The 20,541-nt window shown below is 43.5% G+C and overlaps 1 protein-coding gene and 2 long non-coding RNA genes across 4 annotated transcripts; all 3 read right to left on the bottom strand.

Annotated features, from left to right (window-relative positions):
• Positions 1–879: 879 nt before the first annotated feature.
• On the bottom strand, positions 880–8,644 carry LOC119382759 (alpha-N-acetylgalactosaminidase). 2 transcript variants are annotated; one of them, XM_037650597.2, is made up of 7 exons: positions 8,243–8,642; positions 7,995–8,169; positions 7,732–7,909; positions 7,544–7,641; positions 6,848–7,009; positions 5,360–5,557; positions 880–4,040 (listed from the first exon to the last, which is right to left on the bottom strand). In XM_037650597.2, the coding sequence occupies exons 1-7, from the start codon at positions 8,422–8,424 to the stop codon at positions 3,768–3,770; spliced, it is 1,266 nt and encodes a 421-aa protein (XP_037506525.1). In that variant the 5' UTR covers positions 8,425–8,642; the 3' UTR covers positions 880–3,767. The 2 variants fall into 2 exon arrangements, with proteins under 2 accessions (XP_037506525.1, XP_049268274.1); XM_049412317.1 differs by lacking the exon at positions 6,848–7,009 and having other exon boundaries at positions 8,243–8,644.
• A 2,458-nt stretch (positions 8,645–11,102) lies between these two features.
• LOC119381149 (uncharacterized) lies at positions 11,103–14,031 on the bottom strand. The gene is made up of 4 exons (XR_005181295.1): positions 13,913–14,031; positions 12,326–12,531; positions 11,864–12,021; positions 11,103–11,150 (listed from the first exon to the last, which is right to left on the bottom strand). It is a non-coding gene; the product is annotated as an uncharacterized LOC119381149 (long non-coding RNA).
• Positions 14,032–14,168: 137 nt separating this feature from the next.
• LOC125757481 (uncharacterized) lies at positions 14,169–15,671 on the bottom strand. The gene is made up of 3 exons (XR_007415255.1): positions 14,516–15,671; positions 14,355–14,408; positions 14,169–14,232 (listed from the first exon to the last, which is right to left on the bottom strand). It is a non-coding gene; the product is annotated as an uncharacterized LOC125757481 (long non-coding RNA).
• Between the last annotated feature and the right edge of the window lie 4,870 nt (positions 15,672–20,541).

The following is a 20,541-nucleotide window of genomic DNA, read 5'->3' as shown; positions in this document are numbered from 1 at the left end:
AGTGTGCTGTTGGCTGTGCTTGTATGGAAACTTGGCATTTCTTGACGAGCCATTCCTTCGGGCTGTGTAGTGGGCTAATGCTGAAGGCAGCGTGCAATGTTTGTCAGACTCTGCAGAGTGATAATGGATACCTTAAAAAGTTGTCGATGTCAGTAGAAATTGAGCTGCACGGTACCACAGCCACGAGATCACGTAAATTTACCACAAGCTGTCTTCATAACAACTCGCTTGCTGTACCTGCTGCATGCAAGCTCCATGCCAGTATACGCAGGTGCGCTAGCTTTTGTAGAGAATTTTTTAAAGCAAGACTTTCTTTTGCCTGTATAATGCTGCATCCAGTATGAATAATTGCAAGAAAACTTTGCACCTAACTATACTTCCCTTGAACCTGCATATTGTCCAAAATATATTATGGGTCATGTTATTTTGGTGCAAATTACATTCGCACATAGTATTATAGCCATAAATGAAATTTGTGATGACTTGCATTGAAATACCACTATCTACTGACAAGCATTTTGTTCAATTCATTGGCAAGATAGTGATTGTCTGGTAATAGCCATTGCCATTGCATGTGCTAATGGCACAGTGTGCAGCAACCCTTGCCATAACTAATACGGGCAGCTAATCAATCCTGAGGAAGCTGTGATCCACCACGTAAGCAGTGCGAGTGTCGTTTTGAGGCGTTTATAAGCGAGATTCCTCGAACTTCGGAGAGGTTTGCTTGCGCTTCTGAAGACAATGCAGCGGCATCTGCATTCTACAGATGCCGCTGCAAATTTCACCAGTTCAAAGCCATGTGAAATGGTTCAAAAGTTCATTCAAAAAGCCACTTCCTTTTCCCCCTTACAGCAAGAGGAAGGTAGCAGGCAGTCCATGGAAGTTGTAAAATACTTTAATGAAGAAATTGCACAGAAGTAAGGTCACTTTTGTGGCTCCTAACACATTGCATTGTGCATTGGGCTTGTTGGTCGGGCATAACATGAACCGGCACACTGTGGTGTTGGTCAAACGTAACATGCGGAAAAGTCTGAACTGAAGTTCACATAAAGAACTTTGCTTTGGTATGCTACAGTAATTTACATAGCAGATCTATTGGGAATGCAATCGATAAGTTGCACATCTCCAATGCCGTTATATTTTCTATGTCCTCTCCCACTGCCACATTCACTACTATGCAACAGTGGAACAGTAGCAGAGTGCCATGAGACTTGTATCGATTATGTAAGTGAGCAGTTAAAATACATTGGAATTATATTACCAGCACTTTTCACAGCGACAGGGTTTGTAAATTTAAATGCTCCCTGAACGGCAACTCTGTTAAAGTGCTTTGAGATAAAGATTAGTCCATCACATGCCTAAAAGCAAGACAAAAGGGCTACAGGAAGGCCTTTAATTCTTGGCCAAGAGCCAACGATTTCATTGGGAGCACATAACATCATCGGGCTTCAGGCTCCAGAGATAGATTGTTCACTGTTCATATATTTTTGCAACATTCACACAATGTTTTCACAAGATTGGCACCATTGCTGGTCTCAAGACAATGAGCATAGATAAAGGCTAGAGATTGAACTTGCCGATCAACGGTTCCAAATAAATGCACACATGTTGCTCATGAATATGCCATCAATAAGTGTCAACACACCAACCAGTACATCATCTGTGCTACATTGAATGTACATCTAAAGTGCTTGAAATACTTTTGTGACAATGTGCAATTCGGTACAAAGAATACAAACACATTGACGAAGAGCAAGAAGACACGTGCATGCCAACACGCTAAAAAAAATGAGAAGGTTGTCTCGAGTAGACATTGTAAATATAGACTCCAAAGATTCATACAGATCCTGGTTGGCCCTTTGAATGCACTCTAAAATATCACAGTAGCCTGTTCTCTGCATAGGTTAATGTAGCACAAGGCACGAATAACTGCATGTGCATAGAAAAAAATTGTTTTGTTTTTTTGTTGCAGTAACGGAAATGAATAGCTTACAGGTACAAATGTTGTGCACAGGAAATGTTGCCCCGATGACAGCTATGGTAAATGCGATGCACTACTTTTGGCAGAAGGGTTTAGGAAGCAGTAAACAGTGAAGACCTTGTCGAATGAAGTGTGCAAACTTTGATATGATAGTACTAATACAGTGAAAGCGAGGAAAACGTGGGAGGCAAAGTGCAGCTTTTGCATCTTCTACAATTCTAGCGGCACATTTCACCGAAACTGTACCGACCAGTCTTGACCTTGGACCTTCCTATAACATCAAGTTATATATGCAAATTATGTAAATGTAAATGAAACTGCATAACTGCCTGGCAGTCATGTTTCAAAATCTACAGACACTGTCATGGGCATGTTTGCATAATGCCAATTATGGAAATGTCAACAACACTGTATAGCCTAGCAGTCTGGTTTCATAATCTACAGACACTGTCATGGGCATGTTGACATAGCTAATCTATTGTAAAATATTGCATTGTGAGTTGTATTTAGCGCAGTCATTGCAGGAGTGACTTCATTCCAGCACTGGGTGACACCATAATAAAAATGCATAGGAAAACATGTTCCATGTAGGCGCTTCGTTGGGGTCCTAAATATTGTGCTGTAATGAAAGCCAAGCCTTGGAACTCTTGTTTGCACCCTTCCGAAGCTCTTACTGGTTCCTTCGGATCGAGTCCTGAGAAATCTCATGAAAGTGATACCATACCTGAAACCGATTCTCTGAATACAGCCCCAGATAAGCAACACAGAAAGGCCCTCGATGTCCTTTTGATTACCAGAATTGGGGCTTTAGATAGAACACTATACACACCATGTAGCCAGGCATGTTGTGAATGTGCCTTGAAAGTACCAGTCGCCTATGGCGCGAAATGAAATGGCACCCGCTATCACAGCTGGATGCGCAAACCTCGTGCAGTTGTACTGCTGTTCCCTTTCTTCTGCTGCTTCTCTCCTTATTGGAGGAAAATGCACCACTTAAAAGAAAAAAGAAAACGACGTTTTGAAGCACTGTGTCCTTTTACAAAAGCCAGGCTGTATGCATCACTAATAATGAATTCTGGTGATATCTGAAAGCTTTGGAACCTACATGATCGTAGCTTTTGGTTGCTGCGTTAGAGATACTTCCATAATTCAATTAAAACAGTGGAAGTCAAGACGGCATCAAAAATAGATGACAAAAGTATGCACTTTAGCTAGCAGCCAGATGCAAGCACTGAATGTGCTTTGATGAGGCACAGCGGCAAATAACAGATTGAACTTCAATGTTTTAGAGTCATTGGAACAGTTTAAAGAGTCAATACAGCACACAAAATGCATTGAGAAAGCTGGTTTACAATTCCATAAAGGATACACTGTGAATAATTCTTAAGGCACTGAGCTTTGTAGAAGTCGCCGACATACAGTAACAACTATACAATGGACAAAGTGAAGAAGTCTGTACACAAAGAACAGCCGAGCCCCTCCGTAAGACAACGTAGAGTGGACTTGGACGTGGTCAACACTATTTACAAAAAATGAAATGTTATGTTCTCGCAACAACGATAACAACACAACAGTCTCTTGCATCAAGGCCACACTGCCTCCCCTTGCCGACTTCACGAAGTTGACCCAAGTTCAGGCAGATGAAAAAGAATGCGGATGAGCACAGAGTCGTTGAAAGTTCCTATAACACACAGCTTTTCTGACGTGGTGGCCGCCTTCAACGCGTGAGAAATGCAATAACAAAACCTTGCACACCCTGTAGTACGCCATGATACGCCAATGCTCTTCAACCTCTGTTAGGCACAGCCTTGAGCAGGACAACGCCCGTGGATTGAACGCCCGTTTCATGCCGGTTGTGAGGAAAGTAGGTGCCAAGGTCCTGCATGGTGATGACGTTGCGGAACTGGTAGCCCTTCGTGTGGTTCAAGCCAAGCTGATCCAGTGGCAGCCACACTTGCGCAGAGTACGACCTGTTGTGGTTGACAACGGCAATGGCATACGAGTGCATGCCATCTACCAGAGGGGTTATGGGCCTCATCCAGACACTGGCATCCTTGTCCTGCAAGAGATCGGCGATCTTCAGAATATGAAGTAATATACACGGACCCAAAGGGATGCAAGGGACAAACTGTGCACATATAGGATTAGAGTGGTGAATGAATGTTGTGCAATTCTCTCAACTATGCAAGGACAGCTGCTGAAGTTTTTTGAAGCTTCATTTATGCAGAAATTCTGTTTAAGAGATTTCCGTTTGCTGAAAGTCAACTGTAATTACTATGTTATTGCACATGTCTTCTTCCAGAACATAATTTTTTTACTATGTTTTTGAACCTATAACAGACATAACAATATGAATCTGAAATTCACACACATGAAAGTACTGTTGTCTAATGAAACTAGAAGTACAATAAACATAAAACTGAAAAAAATTCAGTGCCATTATAAATGATGCGCCAATGAAATTGCTAACATTATTGGCAGAGCTCCTCTGTGCACACTATCGGGTAAAACACAGTAGAGTCTCAGACTTTGGAACCTCTTGTTGTATGGTATTCCATTTTACAACACCCCTGTGTATAATAAAATCAGATTCTAACAGCTTCATAAGTCTTCATTTAGCCCCTATTGTCTGACGGGACAAATTTCTGGAGGCTTACAAAAAGGGTCCAACTTAAATTAACGGCGAAGCAGCGAGCCAGGGAAAGAAGAATGGTAGGCGTAACCTTAACGGACAAGGAGAGAGCAGACTGGGTCGGGAAACAAACACGTGTTAAGGACATCTTAGTCGAAATCAAGAAAAAGAAACGGGCAGCTAGGGTATTTAGCGAGAAGACAAGGTAACTGTTGGTCATTAAGAGTAACAGCATAGATTCCAAGAGAAGGCAAGCGCATGAGGGGGAGGCAGAAAGTTAGGAGAGCAGATGAGATTAAGAAGTTTGCAGGGATAATGTGGCCGCAACAAACGCAGGACAGGGTGAACTGGAGAAACATGGGAGAGGCCTTTGCCCTGCAGTAACCATTGTTGGGCTGATGATGATGATGGTAATGTCTGATGGGCAAAAGCACGAGAAATATCCTTGAACGTTCTGATATGTGACAGCGTTGATTCGCTGAGCAGTGATGAACTGACAATGTCTGTGATGCAACAAGTGCAAGCCTGGTGGGTAAACTTAAGTTTACCCACCAAGTTATTATCAGTACATTCAGCTAACTGCTAAATAATCCAACGTTGTGCAGCCTGCACTACCTGAAATACGTCATTTTAGCTGATACTGACAAAGCAGTACCTATGTTCCTTTGGCTGCTACTTGGAAAAGAATGTTGCTCAGGAGATATAAAAATCCATATAGAATACTCATAACAGGTTAGGCAACTGACCATGAAGACTCGTTTGCCTTGAATGCCAAGTGGGTCCTGGTTTATGGCAATTATTTCCTTATGCTGCAACAGTTTCTTAGCCGCCTCTGGGATCTTCCTTAGGTCATTTGACATCAGCAGAGGACTGGCAAGGATAGCCCACAGTGCCATCTGCACCTCAGCTTGCTCCTGTGTCAGCCTGAAGTTTCCTATCATAAGCTGGAAAAGCATACACATTAAAATGTTAACTTTCCAAGTTTTACAGAGTTACCAAGTAGGCTAAGTTTACAAAGCATACCTACAACAGCATTTAGCAGGTACTACAACGAATTTGAACACTATTTTAGCTTGACAAAATGTTCATTGTCTAAAGAAACATTCCAGTGCATTTCCTTTCACAAAACACCAAGGTTTCGTTTCCCCTGAGACCTTCATTGAAGATGTTACAGTCAGCATATAAGGAAACAATACATTTGAGAAAATCTACATGTCTCAAATAGTTTATTAATTATATTCAGTCATCTCTCTTGATGAATCTTTATTTTCACAAAACTGATAAGTAAGGTTGCGAGTATATGAAACATGGATTCAACAATACTTCAAAAAAAAAAAAAAAAAACACGACTGCCTACTTTACTAACAGGCACAGTTTGCAAAATATTGCCACGCGCGTTTATTGCTCTATTGATGTATTCGGCTTCCACCCACAAAAACTGCTAGCAATGCTTAGCGCAGACCGCGCAGCAATGTTTTGGAAGCTTTGCAATTGTTTGAGATCCTTCTGTTCACATACGCGCAGGACGCGAATAGTCCAGTTTATTCGAGAACTTACGCGAGCACCAGCGATAACGCTGGAAGGTTCACTGAGTGACAATGCGTTCCGCCGATGATCAGATTACCGACGGCCGACGCTGTGATCGCCACTGTGTACAGCATGTATTGCTTGCAATTTGACTTTTCATTTCCTGGGCACAAGTCCGCCCAAATAAAGAGTTTGGTCTTTAATAACCCAAGTGCCGTCGCCTTCACCGTCACAACCACGTGACAATACACGATCACAGCAATCTTGGGTGACATAGTGTACAACATGCTATCAACATATGTATTTTCAACAGCTAACTTCATAAAAATTGTCATTAAGGTGCTTGCAGAAGCATCTTGAATAAAAATATTTTTGTACCGTCTTCTGTTTACTTAAAACCATAGTTCGACAAAAAATGTGGAGCTCACTCAGACTCGCTCGTGAAATATATTTTACCCTTAGGGCTCACTCAGACTCACAAATTTTTCTCAACCAGACCCACTCAGACTCGCCAAAATATTACTCGCCTGGACTCACTCAGACCCACGGCTCAATCTGATTCTGAGTGAGTCCACTCACAAGTGAGCTTGCCGACCTATGCTTGAAACTTCTAGCTATAACCACCAGTCAGCAGTGTTTGATCAAAGCATCTTTCGCTCTCCAGTCTCCACTGCTCGCAAGAAAGAAAGTAATGGCAAGTTCATTACCATATCTGCGTCATTCCAATGACCTGGACCAGCGTACTTGGCAAAGACTTCCTGGTTGTCTCCGAAAAAATTTATAACCGACTCAATCATGAACCAGTTGTCACGTATGTCATGGTAGTTCCTCCACAGATTGCAGTCTTTCTCCAGCTGAGGAAAGTTTGGCTGTTGAAAACAAGAAGTTTTCTGAAGTAAATTATGCATGGCAACAGCTAGTATAAGGTTTACAAAACAATACTACATTGTGCAGCATATCCCAAAAGGCTCTGCTACTATGTGATTTAAGCAGTGTTCATGTAACATGAAACGCAGTACAAGAGGAAAAGAAAGTGCACAGACATTTATCTGCCATTCTGCGTTTCGTGAGCGCTGCACAAATCGCACAACGAACACTTACTGACTTTCTCAGTTTTCAGTCTTAATCACTGAGGTTCAAAAACTACAAAGTGGACCAAAAATGTCAGGTCACCAAATCTTCCCATTTTGTCAAAACACAATTTATTGTGTCTCAAGTTCAGCACGCTGAATTGCTTTCAGCAAGGAACTTGGTTTCACAGAAACTTATCGGTTTTGCAGCCATCAGGCACTGTTAGTGAAAAGAATTAATAAAGCAGAACGACACACAGTGTATCGAATTCATCCCAATCATGCAAGTATGCAAATCAATCAATCAATCAATCAAACAAACAAATAGCGTACCTCAACTTTGTTAAGGAACAAATCATAATAAGGCCAGCTGCAGGAATACACTATAGGGCGGTTCGTCTTGTTCAGGTACTCGGAAAACCTTGTGTAACCTGAAAAGTAATGGAAGCACTGAGAACAGCTTGCACGGGCGTACGCATGCATACAAAACGCGCGCACTCGAAAGATATCGGCCGGATTACCTTTACTCTGCTGCTTCGCCGTGGTATGACAACCGTCTACCTTGAGGTAGTCTATTTTCCACGAGGCAAACCTCTCAGCATCTTTCTCCATGTCGTGATCCTCGGTGCCAGGAAAACCCATGCAAGTGGAATGACCGTAGTTTGTATACATACCGAACTTCAGACCTTTACTGTGAATCTGTAAACAGAATCAGATCGTTCCAAACGTACTACTATATATACATCGTCTAGGCCTTCGAAGGAAAATGAACTCAACAACTCACGTAGTCTGACAGAAAGTTTAACCCCCGGGGGAATCTTTCCAAATCGGCCATCAGGTAGCCGTCGTTAGTTCGTTGTCGTTCGGACCAGCAATCGTCGATGACGAGGTAAACGTATCCCGCATCTCGATATCCATCGTCAGCAAGGTGATCTGCCATCTTCATGAACAGCTTCTCGCTGTGAAAGCATACAGTGTTCGTTTAAACGAGCGGTAAGCGCGCAGCGTCCTTTGAGAGAAATGTTACCTTACCTTAAACAGTTGTCTGGATCCTTGTAGCAGTCGACGTTACACCGAAATCTCTCCCACGACATCCATCCCATCGGCGGAGTTAATGCCAGTCCATTGTCAAGGCACTTTGCTGGCTTGTCGAGAAAAGCTAGAAGTACAGCTAACAGAAAGCTACGTGTTCTAAACAACGAGGGCGTCTGCATTTTCTCCCCGCTAACGAACAAGTTCCCACGAGCTTTCTGCTTCGTTTGGGCACTTTTCGTAGGCTGGCGACATCGGCGTGAGTTGCTTGTCGTCCTTGCAGCGGTTCAAGCAACACAATCTCGTAATGTGATGCGGGAGTCGCATCAGTTTTGCATCTGATCGAAGTACGAGTTTACTTTCACGGCGTCCTCGAGCAGCTGGCACGGCCCTTTCTACGAAAAGGCTAGTCTCCTACGCGATTTCCCCGTAGTCTAAGCTTGCCCAGGTGTCACTACGAACGCGCTTAGTAGTGGTACATTCGAGTAGTTGTTTCACAGCGCTCTAGAGGTTCTGAAAATTTTATGTAAAATAAAAGAGCAACTAAGAATTACTTGTCAAAATGTACTTTTGGGCTAGTTGGTTCATAATCGTAGTAGAACAGCGCCGGCGAAAACAACAGACCAGACGAGGAGAAGGACACGTAACACAAGGCGCACTAACAACTGAAAGTTTATTCGGTATCTGCAGAGAATAAATACTGCCTTCACATGAATAAACAGAAGAAAGAAGGTTACAGAAGCTATGACACTGTATCACGTGGTCACTCCTACTGTGCGTGCAAAACGGTTCCTGAAAGAAATCTGACATCCTTCTCTGAAAGCAAAACAGTTGTTGAAGCCCTAGAGATTAAAAAGCTCGGGGAATCTTGTGTCAGCATGTCTTCTGTTTTGCTTTCAGAGAAGGATGTCAGATTTCTTTCAGGAACCGTTTTGCACGCACAGTAGGAGTGACCACATGATACGGTGTCATAGCTTCTGTAACCTTCTTTCTTCTGTTTATTCATGTGAAGGCAGTATTTATTCTCTGCAGATACCGAATAAACTTTCAGTTGTTAGTGCGCCTTGTGTTACGTGTCCTTCTCCTCGTCTGGTCTGTTGTTTTCGCCGGCGCTGTTCTACTACGATAAGAATTACTACCAAAATAAGTGGGCCAATACATGAAAAGGATGGAGGAACATGACTTCTTCTCGTTGTGGAGCTTTACTCGAACTCAGACTCACCAATTTTTTTTATCAACTGGAATCATTCGAACCCAAAATTTTTCTCGGCCGGACTCGCTTTTGGGGGACTCCAACTCACCAAAATGTTACTCATTCGGACTCACGTGCTCACGGCTCTTGAGTGAGCCCACTCACGAGTCCGTTCCCAGACAACGCAATGGCGTCCTTTGGATACACCTAGGATGCGCTCCTTAGGATGTGTGGGAAGTTCTAAGGACGTCCCAAATAATTCCCGCAAACCTCCAGGAAGCCTCCAAAATGAGACAAAAAACGGGATCCATAGGACTTCCTCCCCATAGGACATCTCGGGATGATATTGGGATTAGATTTGGATGTTGCACATTCCATTATCAGTACATGCAGCATTTAAAGGGCACATGCTAGTTAATAGAAAGAACTGCTTTTTTGAAAGCCTTACATTTCTTTGAATGTTTTTAAAACCCCTGCACGTACTCTTCCAGCAATGCAATTCACTCCTGCTTTTTCATGTGACTGCAGGCCTATAATATGCTCAGTGGTTCTCTTGCTTTCTTCTTTGCTTATTTTCTAAATCTTCAAAACACTGCAAACACTGCTGCAAGGTCAGAACCCCACACATCTGCCTACAGAGCACTTTGCATGTAAAAGTTCCCAATGTAAAATAGAAGAACAACGGATCTTGCCCTATGTATTTCAATTTCAAGCCTGAATTAAAGAACAGCTTGAAGGCGCTTTCAAGCACAGGTAAAGAAGCCAATGATAAAAGCTCTGAATTCCATGATCCTGTAACAGTTCTATAACAGAGATGAGTACAGAAAAAGCAGTAGGACAAGTGTAACACATATCATACTTTTCTGAAAATGGCTAAAGTTAGGCGGGTTCAGACAGAAAAATGAATTTTTAAAATACTTGTAGTATTTCTGGATCTGTTGTAAATGTATGACACTAGTTTAATGTCACACTATAACTTACTTAGACAATATATAGTTCATGCAAATAGAAGTTTGAATTCTTTATTTTACTGCACATTTGCCATGCATAAAGGGCACACATATATATCATTAGGAAACATTCTCCTCACTGGAACTGTTAATAAAAAGCTTAAAGTAATCACTTTCCTGCTCTGTCGTTCCCTTAGCCTAACTGAAATTTTGATTTCCTGAAACACAATTTCTTTACTAGCACACACAACTTGTTTAATTCTCATCTACTAGTGCGGAATTCAGGGTTGTACTTGCTTGCTTGGATGCTTTTGCGATTACTGCAGGGCACTTTTTGAACAATGTACTATGTAGTGGACCTGATTTTAGCATTACACTATTGGTGCAGTTAATTACTCTTTGCTCTTCAATCTACAGGCAGTGTGCAAGTAAGAAAATGAAGTTTTAGGAAACAAAAAGTTCAGTTCCAGCACAGGAAACAATTCACCAGAAAAATGATGGCACTGAATATGGCATACATAAACAAGAAACAACAAAGAAGGAATGAAACAGTGGTGAAAAAAAAGCAACACAAATTTTAATACACGCAATGCAGAGAATTTTCAACAATAACTGACCTTCAAGATTATCTTATTAGTTGAAAAAAAAAAAAACTATTTTTGTTGCGCGGCCAGCCGCTCAGCAGCATGACGGAACCAGGTCATCGCAGCCTTCTCGACATCCTTCAGGGTCGCATTCGGGTTTCGGATGTCATTAGTCAACACGCCTGCATGCACAAAAGCAATATTATCGTTCCTATAAGTTTTGCACACCACACAAAACTTGGGCCGGTATGGCACTCTTCTAGAAATTAAGGCAGCTTCGCATGTGTGGTGTCAAGCCTGTAGGAAGTGCGGAGCTGGGCAGCCTTCTTTGTTTCTCTTCAGTTTTCTCTTTCTTTCCGCCTCTCTTTTTTTACTCCTTTTCAGTCTTGCTGTATTTTCTTCTTTTTTATTTTATTTATTCCTTCCTCTCTCTTTATCTATTTCTTTCTCTTTCTAATTTTCTTTCTACCTCTTCCTGTTCTTTCTCTCTGTCTATTTCTCGCTTGCTTCCTCTTTTTTTCTATTTTTTACATGGCTCTGCCTGCGTAAGGCCAAGCAACGACAGCATACGAGAGCCCGGGCCCCTAATGTGCTCCACACTTAATATCATAATCAAGGCGCTCGAAGAACAAGAGGAAGACCCCTTTGGTGCGATCACACGCTCATTACGCTACAGATGGCTATGCTATACGTGGTTTTGCCTGCATTATGCCAAGCGATGACAGCATACGGCAGCCCGGGCCCCAAAAGTACTACACACTTAAAAACTGACAGTAAATACCAGCACTAATTGCAGCAAAGTATAAATAGACAACCTAGCTATATTGAGTATACTGCTTGACCAGAAGATTTCACAAAAAACCAAGTGATATCAAGCTTGCTACACCTGACTCACCGCACATCAGCTTGCAGAGGTGCAGTTCACAGAATTTTCTTTCACTTTGTGCCAAACCAACTGAAGCCCACTGCAGCATTCCAGCTGAGGAGGGGCTGCAGTACACATGTTCTTTTCTGTTTCGTCGAATCTCCCCCTTGTACAGCCATGTGCTTTTTCTGTTAAAAGGAAACAAGAAGATATACAGCTAGAAAGACACATTGGGATCCAGTTTACTTTGAATGTTTTGCAACCTAAATGATCTTGTGGTAATAAAGAAATACAAGCTGGCTTCTAGCTTTACTTAAATTGTTTAGAACTGTCATACGCAGCTAGCTATGTAAAAATTCAACAGTACGTCATTAATCCGACTGTCATAAGTAATATTCACATGAATTTATAAATGCCTAGTCACTCCAGCATGCTGTAGTTACAAGACAGGCAACATTATACTGAGCTTAGGCCATGAAGCAGAGAAATTACCATTTGATCATGAGCTGTGCTGTCTGTCTCGAGCTTCTCTTCATACGCAAGAACATCCGCCACATTCGAGAAAGGCAGGTCTGGGAGGCCATGAGGGTGCGGAGCTGCACTGTCGGCATTACTTAGCAGCTCGCTGAAATATTGCAAATGGGCTTGCTGGGTGTGCTTCATACTATTTAACACATGTTGTATCCTTTCCATGAAAGCTGAAAAAGAAGTGATGACATCAGTGTTATGAGAGTTTTCAGTTCAGCAATATGTCTTAAGATGAAAAATTACCGCAATAATTCGAACATAGCTAGGCTTAAGGTAACTAAAGGTGTGTAATGTTCAAAGTGCTTTGCTGTTCCAGGTAGCTATAGGTTAACCTTATATTCAAAATATAGCTTTAAAACTTTTCAGTGAATTATATGGCAACACATAAAAAAAAACGGTCATGAACATTGCTGAGAGTTACTTGTAGGAGCGCTAACAGCAAAGCATGAGTCTCCTTTGCATTAAGAATTGTTGGGGTTTTACGTTCCAAAGCACGACATGATTATCGAGCCAAAAATTTTGACCACCTGGAGTTCTTTAACATAATTGAAATCTACGTACAGCCTTCTTTGCAGTTTTTGCGAAACTGGCTTAGTGATAACAGTGTAAGTGAGGATCTACGATTTGATTGATGTTGCAGCAGCACCACGAGCACAAATGTTTTTGTAAGTCACCGCTTGCACATTAGCAACCATCGTTGCTCAAATGATGAGGCATGCTCCTAAAGAAGAACGAAGGGATAAACTGCGCCACTAACTTATGATTAGAATGACAGAAAGCTGACGAAAGCTGAAGAATGACGAACATGGACACAAGAGAGAATCCAAGATGTCAAGGCGTTTGTGGTGTCTTGAGTTCTTTCTTGTCTTCATGTTTGCACGCCCTGTCTCTTCAACATGACTCATGGTAGTGTGTCACTGTGTCACAACGACAATGGGAAAGTATGTTATGCCAGCAGCAACATACAATTTTTTTTTTTCATTTGTGCTATGTGGCTGCGGCATAGGGGAGGGTAATGAATGCTCAGACTAATACTGTTATCATGAAACCAGAGCAAGGTGGGGCACACTGTTCAGAAGCTATGCAGTTTGTGTTTCTATTTATGCTGATACATAGCATATATGAAGGAAATAGGACACTGCCCACATACATGAGCTCAAGAGATGGAGGTGGAACAATACAGCAGGCTGTTACACTGCTTGAACACAAATCGTATTACTGGTGACAGTCATTGTAAGATGGGTTCTGCCATAATTTTTTCCATCATGAAGCCAGCAACACCAACTAAAAAACTAAGCTGATTTAGTGCTAAGAATATCACCTTCCGTTTCCAACACGTTACACAAAAGAACAATACTCGTGGAATTAATTTCACTCTTCTGGGCATGCATTATCACATATGTGAATAGTACATCTACAGTACAAAGGAAACATTTGCCTCAAGTAAACATGAAGCAAGAAAACACATAAACAAGACGGGAATTTTTCCCTTAGAACTTAAGGACACAGAACATTATGGACTGTAACCATTAAAGAAGGTGAATGACATACCGAGCACTTGTGGGTCTGTTCGTGACCTTGTAGCCCCGGTCAGATATGCGGGTCCAGGACTGTAAGATGAATCTGAACATAATTGACACCACAAGTTAACATCTAGAGTTACACAGAGAGGCAGACGGAGATGAAATAGGTACAGAGACAGAGGCTCAAAACACCTGAAGTGGGCAAAGGATTCTCAATTTAACGAGTAAATGTAAATAAACTACAGCAACATGCAATAAGACATCAGAATGACATACCAAGCGTGCTCGGTTCCATGTGTGGCCATGCAGCCACAGCAAGAGTTGAGGATACTGGTATGTGCGATGAGCCTGAACATAAAACAGACCACAGGCATTTGGCCATAGCACAATGACTGTACAACAAAACAAGGTAAAAACTGGAGACATTGCATAACAGCAACATAATGATGTATACCGCATAAATGACATACCATGGGATTGCAGTTCCGTAAAGGAGTTGGCAGCTTCCAACATGTGCAAAGCACCTAAAACATAGAAACGATAGTTCGCACTCCACCTTGCCGCACAATGCAAAAGCAAACACCTAACCGCAGCAATATAAAAATTGCTATGTGAAACCAGAATGACATACCAAACATGCGTGGTTCCGTGTGTGGCCCTGCAGCCGCAGTAAGAGTTGAGGGTACTGGTATGTGCGATGAGCCTGAACATAAAACAGACCACAGGCATTGGGCACATGGTAAACATGTCTGAGAGCAGATTGAAGCCCTTCACGCAAACCAAAATGACAATAATGTCCAGAATCCAGCAGTAGTGTGACATTTGGCACTCTTGGTGTGGACAAAAGCACCCTGGCGCTACTTGGTAGCTCACACATGCAAGAATACGAGCGAAGAACCTTTAACAGATTTATGACGGCATCGTGAGGCACACTTGACTCTAAGCTTCATTGTCACAAGTCTTCTCTCAACGATGCGATATCCAGTTCTTTCAATATACTTGAGTTAGAATCTGTTGCAGTGTCCTGCTGTGTAGGCTAAGGCATCTGTGGCACCCGTCGGGCACGTTATCGGGTTCCACGGGAACGCTGTGCATGTTGTCACCAGTATGGTACTCCTAGTCGCAAGATTCCAGCATGCCGCCATAAATGCCGGCACTGGCAACTTGGCCGAGGGAACGGTTCAAAGGTGGTTCGGACACTTCTGGCTGCACGCGGCCATAAATGCCGGCACTCGCAACTTGGCCGAGCGAACGGTTCAGAGGTGGTTCGGGAACTTCTGGCTGATTGGAGGTAAAAGCGACACGTGAAAGATTCTCCTTCGCGTTAAAAGATTCGCCAGCAGCTACCAAGATTGCGCGCACATCGGCCTGCACGGCGTGACTGATCAGCAGTCGATCTCGACATGGAAGCCATCTTTAGGCGACTAGAAGAGTGGTAAACCACTTGGTGAACCACGTGGTAACCGGTAAACTCACTTTTGTCGTGCTGTTTAAGCGGGTGACGTCTAAAGTATAGAAGGCAGATGAACACAACAAACGTGGAAGAATGATAAATGCAACGATAACTTACTCTCGTATTCGCTTTCCATGGCGCGCGCTTCCCGCCTAGCGTATGCAAGCTCTAAAGATAAAACACAAGGCCAACACACGTATATCTTCACGCTTGACAAATCAAAAAACAGTCGGAAAACAACACTTACCTTCGATTACAACCAGCTCCGCGAACCCAAATTTCAGAGTGCGCGCGAATAGTAACTGTTGTGCACGCAGAGAACACGCTTCAAATGCGGAACTATAGAAACAGACTGCAGCCACAGCCGCATTGTCGTAATGTTTTCGTACATATAATGAGCATAAAATAAAAGAAAAAAGTTAAGAAACTGCAGCGCACTTCAAATACGAATTACAAAGTCGTCGTTTTTATAATTTTTCGCCGGCCCATTTAAGAGCAGTGTACATGTAAAACGATACATTCAAAGAACTGAAACCGAAACTGCTCGCCGCTTCTCGAACGGAGCGGTTACATGGGACGGTTTCAATCCCCATTAATGTTTAACTATATTGGACTTTTTCGTGTGCCATCCGGGCTAAGTACGTTGAAACAGTTTAGTGGGCAAGGTTGATCGCATGCATATATGTGGTTCCGAATAAACGAGCAACGCGCAGCACGACAGCACATCACGTAATATACTATGACGTTGCTCAAGTTGGACGTGCTTTAATTATTCAGGCCTGCACGAAAGAATAATTAGTATGCAAAACTTCAGCAAACAAGAGCCGTTATGTGTTCTCGCCTGTTTAATTAATACATATGTTAATTATTTGTGAAGGGTTGCGCAAGTTCTTTATATGTATTGGTGTGATTATAAACAATGATCGCTGGAAAAGTGCATTATTAATTCATGAAGACGACATACATATATGTGTGCTAATATGAGTAAGTAGATTAAAAACGCATGTATTGATGTGAGGCATGCAAGCATCCACCCATTCATGTCCTCTTCTGGGATGTTTAATGGACATCCGTGCGCTGAAGTCTACGGGACACCCATATGACTTCCTTTATTGGATGTGGGACTTCGGTACTTGTTTGGGGCATCCTTAGGACTTTTCGTGTTGTCTGGGTTAGAGCATAATAGGCTTTTTTGACAACGGTGTCAATGCTCTTTAGTACCAATATCTCTCAAGTTTTTCTCAACCGGACTAAGCAGAAAGAATAAGCAGGTGTTATGATCGGCCTGCCTGGCTTGGCGCCGCTTTGACGCATGAGACGTTGCGGCTAAGACTACCCTGATTTCTTCCGGGTCAGCGGTTCCAGAGATGACAACACGAAGGTCGTTCGTCTAATATTCTCAGGTTGTCTGCGCCCCTCGTAAAACCCTTTGGGCACGCCTGACCGACTGACAGATTAGGAAGAGTTGTTGGCCGTCGAGGCGGCTTGCTTTGTCGTCAAGGTGCCCCGGACAAAGGACCCAGCGTCTGGGAACCGTCTGCGGATGCATTTCCCACGTTCTCCGTGGCGCCTTGTTGCCGCTGTTTCCACAATTCGTGGTCTGCCTCGCGCATAACCATCATTGCAACAGACTACGAAATTGACTTCCACGTAAGACTCAACGTCTTCGTGCTGTGCCGTGTGTGCGCGGTGGGCAGTGTTTTTCCCTCGCCATGGGACGAACAGGATGTGCCTCTTTCTCCTTTCGTGGGTTGGGAAGGAGGCGGCGTTTCACCTTCCCCTTTTGGGGGCGGAGGTGAAGATGGAAATTTTCATTGGACTGTCCTGGCCTCCATTGTTTTTTCCTACAGGGAACCCTGGGAAGGCCAGGACATAAAATGCGAGCGCCGATGCGCTCCCGTCAAGCTCTCACGAGCTCCCATGATGCTAACCCCATCATGTAGCAACACGCTACCTGTAAATAAACGTTACTGTTAACAGCTCCGGGCTCCTCTTCTCGACATCTCCCCGGGACTCTGGCTGGCTCCGGTCACCTGGGTAGACCCCCGATCACATCACAGGGCACTAACTGCAGTTTTACTCATTTCCTGAAGTGATTGTAACGACAATTTTTTCAGATTTCCCTTTTCAGGCTGGTTTACTTAAGTTCATGAATATTGTTCATATCGCCAAGTGGAGATTTCTCGCCAAAGCGTGGTTTGTAGAGAAAGGGAAGCACATGTTGCAACCATTCTAACTCCTTTCTGGGTTTGACATTTTGTAACAATATAAAGATGTATGGCTACTGTATAGCAGCACTGAACGAGGCTAGCTTTTGTGCAAGTCACCCCCACATCAACACACCTTGAATTTGATCTAAGTCCCCCTATCGAACCATCACTGCATTGGTTATTTAGAGTGCTGTAACAACGGCAATTATTACCTATAACTGCACACATTTCCTCTAAACACAACATTGCAGTCATTCTGCGTTCAACCAGTATGGCATAGACACTGTGATGCTACCGAGGACTTCTGATTTGGAGCAATTTTTGGAGCAGCAAAATTTCCACTTTGGAGCACTTTGGAGCAGCAAGAATTTCCATCTTGGAGCACTTTGGAGCAGATAATTTTGCATCTGGGAGCACTCTGGAGCAGCTCATTTTACATATTGGCGTGCACTAGAGGAGCAAATTGCATTAACATTCAAGCACCTGAATAAATATTACAGGGCTCTTATGAAGAGCTAGAAATATTTCGATTCACTGCAAAGCTCATGGAAAAAATCACCTCGGGAGAACTCCATATTTTACTCGATAATGCAAAAATAAGGGCTCATGCAGTTGAGTGTTCTCAGTTAACCACTTCAGGGGTTATTTTCAACAGTAGCAAATAAACAAAATACCGGGTTAATAAAATTGTACTTTATGAAATACTACTCTAAATACATCTATGTGGTTATCAGCAGACGTGGTAGACAAGCGCCGTGACATACAACAGTGCCTCAAAGCCAAAGTCACACTATTTCTAATGCATTCCCCTAAGACGACTCCAAGGTGAAAGCAAGGTTCTTTTTCTTCTCGATCGATGTGTTGATCCTCCCTACCTCTCTGCAAGCTTTCTGCACATCACCTGGTTTTGCACTACCCCCATGATCGGCTCACCGATCACGGAAGCATGACGTCATCACGTGACATTACAATATGTGGCGCCATGATGACGTCACAAGGTCTGACGATCTATGACGTCACAAGTTTTGACGATCTATGACGTCATGATGACGCCATCACGTGGTGATTATTTTCTGCATAAATCGTTTCACGCTGCCGACGGTCAATTTCAGTGTTTGATGAAGCGTAGATCTAAGGCTTTCGCATTTATATTGCGTATTGAATGTTAATAGCCTGGCCGTTAACAATCTGGCCTTACATACCAAACTGTCCCCTAACATGTCACCTCAGTGCCGTGCGCAAAACAGCTTCGCTTATCATTCACTTCACAGAGTGGAATGGCTCCTGATTTTTTAAACTTTTTTTTCTGATAGCAATTATATGGACATTCTCGACGGGTTTTTGCCGTTGCCGTTGCCGTAATTTTCAGTATAACGTCTAAATTGATAACATCACCCCGCACATAAAAGCTCGCGAGCGCTGCCGACGAACGTGGCTGAAGCAGAGATTAAACGAGCCGGCCGTCTCCGTCGTACGGAGTGCGCATGCGATAACATCTTCCCGCATGCGGGCCTGCCGTCGATTGCTCATCAAACAGCGAGAAAACGCCCTGCCCGTCTTTAGTAAGGAGCATGAAGGGGCGCCAGGGGAAGGGTGGCAGGATGGCATCGCTCGAAGCGCTCAGTCGCTGGCGCGCGCTATCTTGAGGCATCAGGACACGGCTCGTTAACTTGCTGTGCTCTCAATGCCTACTTCGCGTTTAGAGAACTCACAAAACGAAAACCGCTTCGGTTCCTGGAGCGGCCATATTCCCTTAAACCAGCGTTTCGTTCAGCTACGCGAGATCGGATCCAATAGAGTTAGCTGCTAGCCTTACTGCGTATAACAATACAATTTTTTGGTATTGCATTGATTGCAAGCGAAACTGAGTGTTTTTAACTGTCAGCTATTGACCCTGGAAAGCGAGAGGCGAACGAGTAACATGGCGAAGCTGCTTCACAGTTGGCCGTCAGCGATGGGCTCGCTACTGACAGCTGCGCATATTAAAACGCAATTGCGCCTGCTCCGACCAGGAGGCATGTTTTTATTAACGAGATGAGATTTTACTGCGATAGCAATTATTTGGACACTCTCGAGGGGTTTTTGCCATCATGTCCCGTATAAAGTCCAAATTGATAGCATCCCCCCGCACATCGTATGTTCTCCCGCGAGTAAAAGCGCGCGAGTGCGGCCGACGAACGCGGCTGAAGCAGGGAACAAACGAGCCGGCCCATCTTCGTCGCTCAGAGGGCACATGCGATAACATCATCCCGCTCGCTCGGAGGCCTGCCATCGAAGCAGAGAGGAAACGCCCCGCCCTTCTTGAATGTGCATGAAAAGACGCGAGAGGAAGGGGGGTGCCGCTAGGGCAGCAACTTTGAACTTTGATTCTAAGGGCGCGGTCGCGATCGCTGGTGCGGAAAGAGCATCTCTCCCTGGAGCGGCCGTACTCTCTCACACCAGCGTTTTGTACAGTTACGCGAGATCGGATCCTTGCTATCGCATTCATTGCTTCACCCGTACAGTGAAACTGTGACTCTTTTAAAAAGCAAGCAAAGAATTCGAATTGGAACACTAACATTGACGAGCTCGAAAGGGCAGGGCCTTTTAAGGGGTATTTACCACAGAGTGATTACAAACCCGGATGTGCTGGTAGAAGGAATTATGAAAAAGGTCTTCTGGATGAAAATCCATGGATAAAGTATATGTGAGGAAAAGTGTCAATGCGTTCCCACCATTCACATGCTCTTCCATAGACGCGAAGCACGGAAAATTTGATATTTTACCATATATATTTTGCTAGTGATCCCATACTTCATTCCACGATGTTCAGAAAGAGAAGTGACAGACATTTTAGTGGCACGCGTGTAGTTATTACTGAACATTGCTTTCATTACGTGCCATGCAACGCTTGAAACGAGCTATCAGCGGAGTTTCTGGAACAGATGACGTCCGCCGATGAACCGCCGCCATACTTTCACGCTGCCGAGTGGTTTAGATGTCACGAGCGTCAGC

The sequence above is a fragment of the Rhipicephalus sanguineus genome, chromosome 2 (assembly GCF_013339695.2).
Source record: "Rhipicephalus sanguineus isolate Rsan-2018 chromosome 2, BIME_Rsan_1.4, whole genome shotgun sequence".
NCBI lineage: Eukaryota > Metazoa > Arthropoda > Arachnida > Ixodida > Ixodidae > Rhipicephalus > Rhipicephalus sanguineus.
Note: the sequence above shows the minus strand (reverse complement) of the source record. Positions and strands in the feature narration are given on the sequence as shown.

Coding starts and splice junctions, on each gene's coding strand:
- LOC119382759 (XM_037650597.2), bottom strand. CDS start 8,424: ATGCAGACGCCCTCGTTGTTTAGAACACGTAGCTTTCTGTTAGCTGTA. Junction 5,558..6,847: donor ATTGGAATGACGCAGATATG/GTAATGAACTTG, acceptor ATGCTTTTCCAG/CTTATGATAGGAAACTTCAG. Junction 4,041..5,359: donor AAGGCAAACGAGTCTTCATG/GTCAGTTGCCTA, acceptor GATCTCTTGCAG/GACAAGGATGCCAGTGTCTG.